Below are 8554 nucleotides of genomic sequence, written 5' to 3' on the forward strand. Positions count from 1 at the left end.
CCCGGATCCGTCTATGATGTTGATGTCCGTGCCTTTAACACTAAAACTATGTTATCTTCAGAGAACAACATTGTATTGTCGGTTGTATCTACCTATATGAATGATAGTTTTACATTGTACAACTGTAGTAGTAAGGAAATGACAAGAGAAAGCAGTTGGCTAAATACAGAAAGCCAATTGAGGTATAATGATTTTACATAAAGTCGTGATATATATTCACCATTCTTGATAAAAACTGCACTTGACACCAAAAGTTGACAAGACCTCCTATTATTAAGGTCAATATTACATGAAACATAAAAAAATAAAAGTTAATTTAATAGAACAATGCCGAGTTTAAAATTTAAAAGTTTATAAACAAAGAGTCATTTAAGACTACCCTTTTGAAAAAGTTTTGTTTGATATTGTGGTTTCTATATAGATTATCTAATATAGAAGGAATACACATGATATGGGACACGTTTGAAATTTAAACTTTACATTTTCCGTTACATTTCATTAACTCTTTTGTTTTAATTAAAAAACTTTCCTTAAGGTGTCTATTTTTGTCTTTTGTGTCACTTTTTTATTGCTTCCAGTTACACTTTTGTACATAATTAGTGTTTCTTGATTATTAGTTCTTGAAGTTATCGACAAGGCATAACAAAATGGATAGAATGAGCGTAAGTTTTTCATTTTACTCTCAATCATTTTGAATTATGTTTTAAACGGTGTAGCTGTATTGAGTTTCAAAACATATGGCCATGAGGGTCAGCGCAGTCAAAGTTTTTTGCATGCAAAAAATGTATATCTCAAAATAGTATAACATAATGTTATAATATGTATTTATTTGCATTGATACTTTCGTGTAAACTTGCACAACAGGTGCCTGTGGTGTCAAACATTTACTATGTTTACAATTAATATTGCCGATTATTCAAACTAAGTTCGGTATCATCAAAGACTAAATGCTGATGTTTTCTTTTTGAAAAAAGTTTATAAATATAGTAAAACTCAAGCAAAAGCACCACACAAGTCATTTGCAGGCATGATCATATTAAAAGAAGAAGTGTAACTAAATGTGTGTGCTAGACTTTATAGATATGATGAAAAAAATAAGGATTTTAGAGCTTGTTTGATTTATATTTATCTATATTTGATTGTTTATTTTTTGTACTAGTATTTTTAAGTTTATATACTTGTATTTTGATTGATATTTATTCCTTTCTGTTAAAGATACTAACAATAACCAAAGATATCCCAAGCAATGTCAAAATCAAAGATGGAAAAGTGATTTGCACCGAACATGGACAACAGGAGGTTGGGATGTACTGTAAAAAATGTGGGGTTCTGGTATGTACCGGGTGTATTGAATTCCGCCATAGATCGCATGAGATAGTCAGTGTTAAAAGTCAGGCAGTTGAAGATCGAAAGTTGTTGCTGAGAACAATTCCTGGACTGAAACAAACGTTTATTCCTAGTTTAAAGGATAATCTCAAATCTATTAAAGAATCAAGAGATTCTACCAAGGCAGAGTTTTCTAAGCTTATAGAACAGATCAATGCAAGAAGCCTGGAACTAATTAAAGAAATTCACAAAGTACGCGATCGTATGATTCAAGAATGTAAGGCTAATCAAGAAAAGACAACTACATTTCTTAACGAAACCGAGTCTAAAACATTAAATGGAATCAGCACACTAGAAAAATCAATGAAATATTGTGAAGAACTTCTAAGACAGGAGCGTGCTGATCGAAATGCTGAAATAATTTTAGAAAGAATAGATCTTGACTCAAATCTTGATGAATTTCCAAATAAAAGCCCGAAATTAGGTTATCCAAATTTTCATCCAGGACTTAATGATGAAAATGTCTTAAAACACATGTTTGGTGGATTCCGGGGCCAATTCAAACGAGATTTTGATGCAGTAATTCCGTATACAAAATTAACAGCAATTACAAAAAAACTCAAACCAAACATAGTTGCAGCATTCAAATACAAAACCGACATACGTGCAATGTGTATCATGGACGTAAACACAGCTTGGGTAGTACCAATCAGTCAATATAACGAATTGGTCAAAGTTGATCGATCTGGGCGAGAGTTAGAACGGCGAAGTGCCGGATTTCAGGTTTACGATTTAACTCTTACTAAAAATCAAGATATTCTAGCAACAAACTCGGAGAATAAATCGTTAATACAATTAACAGACGATGGAGGACATAAGGAAGTTGCAGACCTTCCTCTTCGCCCACGTGGTTTGAGCGCGTGTAAGAATGGAGATCTGCTGCTATGTTTGTGTGATGCAGTTGATTTTCCTATTCATAAAGAAGGACAACGCCAGGTTGTACGAATGGATAAAAAATATAAAATAAAATTAACGATTGAATCTTACGACGGACATAAGTCGTTCACTCTGCCCGACCGAGTTAGTGAAAATACCAATGGTGATATTTGCGTAATAGATCGTACAGGAGGAGGAAACAGTCATCTTTGCGTCTTTTCAAGCCATGGAAAGTTTCTCTTTTCATATCCAGATGTAGAACTAGAACTACAAGAGCAAATAATTCCAGCAAAGATCCAAAAGAAGCATTCTTTCCGAGATGTCTGCTGCGATTCGTTAGGAAACATTATCATTTCCGACGAGAAATACAACGAGATTGTAGTTCTAACTAAACATGGCGGCAAAAAATGTCTGCTTACCCATCGTCTGCAACGCACCGGAGGACTAAACATAAGTCCTCATTTCTACCGACCATCATGTTTAGGTTTAGACGGTGATGGTAAATTATGGGTGTTACAAAAACAAGGAATAACGGTTGTAGATTTGTACAGTCAATGGATGCCAGGTTACTCAAGACAACCACTGACATCGAATACCCCACGTTAGAAGTAGTTTGTTTCATTTCACTGTAGAATACTTTTTTAATGAATGGATGATCAACCATAATGACTAGTCACTATAGAAACCTTCTTTGTAAATGTTTTCATTAAATTACACTTGTGTTCTGCTGTTTTTTGTTTGTTTTTCTTTTTGTGTTTTTTTATTTTTTCAAGTATCCATTATTAATGAGATCTTGGTTTATGTTAATTGTAGTTACTAGAAATAATGACTGCATTTTGATATAGATAAACTCATCATAGATACCAGGATTAAATAGATTATAACGGCTATTAACGGCACTCAGGTGTCGTTTGTTCTGTGATATAAATACAATGGATAAGTGTTGATTCATGAAAAACAAACCATTCGCCCCCCGGGCTCATGGTTTCATGAATCAACACTTATCCATTGTATCTATAACTTAAACAATTGTGTTAAGCCTCGGTCACACCTTAACGAATAGCTCGAACGGATGCCTAACGGATAACTTTTTTTCAATCCGTTCATGTCCGTTAGACGTCCGTTCTCATCCGTTAGACGTCCGTCCATATCCATTTCATGTCCGTTCAACGTACGTTTTATCCGTCGACGTCCGTTCTGTCCGGTGGAAAATTTTGAACATGTTCAAAACTTTGAACGGACGTCCAACGGATGAAATGTCCGTTGAACGTCTGTTATGCGTCCGTTTTGTACAGTACTCATCCGTTTCGTTTCCGTTTTGTATCCGTTACTTGTCCGTTATACATCCGTTGGAGATCTGGAAGACAAATTCGCCAACGGACTTCTAACGGACGTTTAACGGATAGAACGGATGTTGAAGGAATGTGAAACGGACTTCTAACGGACGTATAACGGATAAAACAGATGATGAATGGATCTGAAACGGATAAATGCATATTGAAAAATTTCGCGTTAGGAAGTATAGATTATCTGGTTCTCTACACATGGATATCGTAAAATATCAGCCGCGAGCCACAATGTGAACCTTTTAGGCGAGCGAGCGCAGCGAACGAGCTAAAAAGTTTCACATTATGTCGATTTGCTGATATTTTACGATATATATAAGAAGCAAACCCGATTATCTTTCTATCGTTCTATTACTGGTCTTCTCCCTCTTCCTAATAATATAAAAAAAAAAGTAGATGCGGTATGATTGCCAATGAGACAACTCTTCACAAAATGACACATAAATTAACAATTATAGGTAACCGTACGGCCTTCAATAATAAGCAAAGCCCATACCGCATAGTCAGCTATAAAAGGCCCCGAAATGACATTGTAAAACAATTCAAACGAGAAAACTCACGGCCTTATTTATATGAAAAAAAATATGAACAAAAACAAAAATGTAACACATAAACAAATGACGACCACTGAATTACAGGCTCCAGGCTTGGGACAGGCACATACATACATAATGTGACAGTTTTACGCTTGACGAAAGCAAGCTTGATAATGTCTCATCTCGCATTGTGACATCGTTGATCACTTCTCCTCTCACATTGTAACTTCGCTGATAATGTCTGGTCTCGTTTTGAAGCCTTGATACGAGAATTACGGGTCGACAGAGCAGGGTCGTATAGGCGTAGGGAAGGACGATAATGCCAATTATTGGTATGTCAGATTATTTGAGGTCAATGAATTCTTATTATTCATAACCGATCTTAGAGTCTTCACTATCAAGAAGATCTTATTCAGGCCAGACACTGCCCTTTGGTGTCATTTTGAAGAACAAACCAAAACCAATATTCAGAAACATTCTAAATATCTATGCGCTTTACATGTGTTATCATTGTCGCCTCTAATTTTCCCGTATATCTTGTTCATCCGTTTTATCCGGTACGCTTCCGTTAGGTGTCCGTTTTATGCGGTACTTGTCTGTTGGACGTACGTTCGACATCCGTTCTGTCCGGTACGTTTCCGTTTCTCGTACGTTGCATATCCGGTGTGTGTCCGTTATGCATTCGTTACGTGTCCGTTTTATCTGGTCAGTACATTAACAGACTCCCAACGGATAAAAATTTTGTCAACTGCCAACTTTCATTTTCATCCGTTAGGCGTCCGTTCGTGCTATCCGGTAAGGTGGGACCGAGGCTTTAATGCCTTTTCAAAATTATAGCCCATTCTTAATTAGAAGGTATTGTAAGTGACTTTAAATAATCATGTTGTCGTGAAAAACGACGCATTACAATAAATCATATATCACAATTAAATGGTTAAAACAATACAAATATAACACAATACGCCAGCCCTTAAAGATCTTCATTTATCAGGCATCTGAATATTATCTGACAAAATGAGAAACGTTCGATCTTATTTCTAATAAAATTGAGAATAAAAATGGGGAATCATGTCAAAACTTGAAAAAGAACATATATATAGTATATATGTATAAACTTTATAAAGCATGGTACCGAAATTTTTAACAGGAAACCTTATTCTAGGCACATCACGATTTTCTAGCATAGGAATTTGCGAATAAACAGATAAAATAGTACTGTGTCAATTTATAAAACAAAAATGGACACTTAGAATGTAAACATTTTCGTTTCAAACATGTGGAATAGCCAACAATGATCCAATAATAAACGGTCAAACTCGCTTTTATTAAACAAAATATCCACAATAACTTACAAAACAAGAAACAAAAACAGGAAAACTAGAGAAAAGGGACAGCAACAAGAATACAAGAACCTAAACCGACAAGTTCTAACTATTAGCTTAACCATGAAACCTCGCGGCTACCAACTCATCTATACGACTGCCTATTGTTGTATATATAAAGGTACAATTCCTGTGTGTCCGTTGTGCCGATGTATCTCATATATTCATTTATATATTTAAATTAGACTACAAAATCGTTATCTATTGGTAGCCCAGAGGTTTCGTCGATATGTTGAAGTTAGTAACACGTAACAGAATTCATGGACGGGGTCGAATCCCAGTGCAGGCATATAGAAATTACAAAAATTAAAGGTAAGTTTTTAAAATAATTCCATTAGTGAACAGAAATCAGTAAATTGACCTATTCAAACTTAGACACACAAAGAAAAGAAAAAAATATAATTAAGAGTCCATTTCAGCGACGGATTTAGGAAGCGTTGATTCAAGAAAAAGATTCCACGGTAAATGAACAGGCTGACGTCACCACAATGGTTTAAAGAGATGTCAGGCGAGATGTGATACGTATACCAATTACCAGGGATATATAGAACGTTAACATCAGCTGGAAGTCACAATTATAAAGCTCTTTTTTTTTCGAGTGATCACGCACCGAACGAGTTCAAAAGGCTTCATATGGTGTCGATCAGTACATCAGACCACTGTAATCATAGTACATGCATGCCTTGTAAAATTTACAAAGTTTACAAATTAACAGTTTCTTTGTATGGCTTTTGGTGGTACTAATACGACTTTTGATATCTACCGTTCGGCCCTGATCGTTTCAGATAAAAGTTGCCCCTATAATATACACATGGAAAAAAAGTATTGCAACACCTTAAATTTTTAAAACTTGAAAAATCAGCCTCTTATTTTGGATAGAATATGATAAAATATTTGTATAATAATATTGAAATGTAGTTAATAATAACTTTGGCATTAAAACGAACAAAAAATGTTTGAAAAAAAAATGTTTTATCTAACCAAACTTTTTATAACAAATTGATATGTTTTTTGTACAAAAAATATGTATTTTACAACTTTTACTGTAGTCGAACTTTACAATGTCAGACATTTCAAAATTAATCTTTAGATGATTGTTCACATCATGGGTGATCGTTATACGCCATAGAATTAGACGTACTTTGTGCGTAGCCTCCATTCAAACGGATAACCGCCTCTTAACGTCTTCTGATTCCTGCCACAATTCGACTAAATTGTTGCTAAGGTAGCAGTAACCATTCCTGATGAAGATTATTGTTTATTTCATAACGTGTTTGAACTGGGGTGTCCTTTCGTGCACTTTACGCTCAATAGTGTCCCATATATGCTCGGTATGGTTCAAATCCGGGCTACGATCGGGTAAAGGAAGATAAACCGAATTCCATTGGAACAATGGATCTTCCTCCACGATGCTAATTTCCAACTTTGGCGAGCTCTGCACTACATTGGATACGGGCAACTGTGTGTCTGTTCATTGGAAAAGGTCCCTAAAATGGTCTTATCGCACGATAACCATTAGCGATGATCCGATCTGGAACAGTTCTTGCTAAAAGGCTTCTGTATGGTCATCACTCTCTTTTTAGGATTGTAATGTTTGCAAGGGTTTACTTCTGACCAACCTTCATTATGCTAGATTTTCCCTAGCAGATGTTATAATAGGGGTTCTTTTTTTATCTCGGAAGGTATTTAACATCGTTTGTTGCCTGAATTTCATTCTCAAAACGACTTATAGTGGAATGGTGATGACAACAATACGTGTAATTGTCACAGCGACATACCTGCTCCTCTCATGCTGATTATCTTCCATCTTGCTACAGTTTTGAGTTCTGGATGACCAATTACAAGGTATCAATCACATTACTTTATAAACTTGGTTATTTAAAGTGTTGAAAACAATGAGAATAAACATCTGTTTTGTTGTTTACGAGTACAGTAGCTGCATGTGCAGATAAGAACTTATCGAGTCGATATTTATTGATTAAACTCAGGTGATATTTAAATTATGTTTAACTCGTTCTATTTCAACAAATTATTTCACACAAAAATAAAAAGTGTTTTTTAATTTGAATTTTAATTTGGTGTTTCCATACTTTTTTCCATGTGTATACGTTACTAATCTAATTTTGTGTTTTTGTTTACTACCTTAGCGCTGTACCACTACTGGAAGTTCAGGAGTCAACATATTGGCACATGATATAATGCATAGACATTTAGAAAGTTTCCAATTGATATGCATAATCGTCAAAACACTTTATCAAACTGATAGATAGCATTCATACAGAATTAAAGACTAAAAGTAACCAACGTGTTTTGGGGGTGTTTTTTTACTCCAAATTTTTCGCCTTTTACCCCTGTTGTTCAACCTTATAGATCCTATCTTCTAATAATATATTAGTTGTTAAAAGTCCAGAATATGCGTGAAAAAATGCCACTGGACATTAAGCAAGCGACAATCAATCAATAATTTGAATCTGTGAATTCCGTATTCACGATTGCAAAATAATGTAGTATAAACAGTTGATATATGTTTTTTTTTTTTTTTTTACTATTACCTAAAGGAAAAAGATGTTCAATTGACAATATTGGAGCAGGAAATGCTTACCATACCACAACGTATGAGTTCGTTTCCAATTTTCGTGCATGGGTTTTGTGTATTTCAATTTGTAACGGTCTGTTTGCTATTTGGTGGACATTTGTCTTTTCGTTTGTTTTTTACCATGGTGTTGCCTGTTTTCTCATCTTATGATTTGGATTGCTCTTAGTTATTTTTTCACAAACAAACATAAATTGGTGAGAAAACAATAATTTGAAAGTGACGAAAAAGAAAGATATCAAGAGAGCAAGATAAGTTTCCAAACTGGCATTATCCAGGAGAATCAAATGTTTATTAAAAAAACGCCTATCCAAAGGTTTTGGAAGTATGGCATGTTTGTAACATGTCTAATGGTCTTATAGTGTTTAGAACTTTACAGATAAATCTCATTAAGTTAATCCTGTTGTATAATTAAATCATGTGTTATCCTTATTC

At 34.7% G+C, this 8554-nt stretch overlaps 1 protein-coding gene across 1 annotated transcript; it reads left to right on the top strand.

Moving 5' to 3' along the window:
- Positions 1-594: 594 nt before the first annotated feature.
- Positions 595-2988, top strand: LOC143062195 (uncharacterized). Its single transcript, XM_076233978.1, has 2 exons — positions 595-662; positions 1216-2988. Exons 1-2 carry the CDS (start codon positions 648-650, stop codon positions 2866-2868), a joined length of 1668 nt encoding a protein of 555 aa, XP_076090093.1. The 5' UTR covers positions 595-647; the 3' UTR covers positions 2869-2988.
- Positions 2989-8554: the final 5566 nt, after the last annotated feature.

The sequence above is a fragment of the Mytilus galloprovincialis genome, chromosome 2, assembly GCF_965363235.1.
Source record: "Mytilus galloprovincialis chromosome 2, xbMytGall1.hap1.1, whole genome shotgun sequence".
Lineage (NCBI taxonomy): Eukaryota > Metazoa > Mollusca > Bivalvia > Mytilida > Mytilidae > Mytilus > Mytilus galloprovincialis.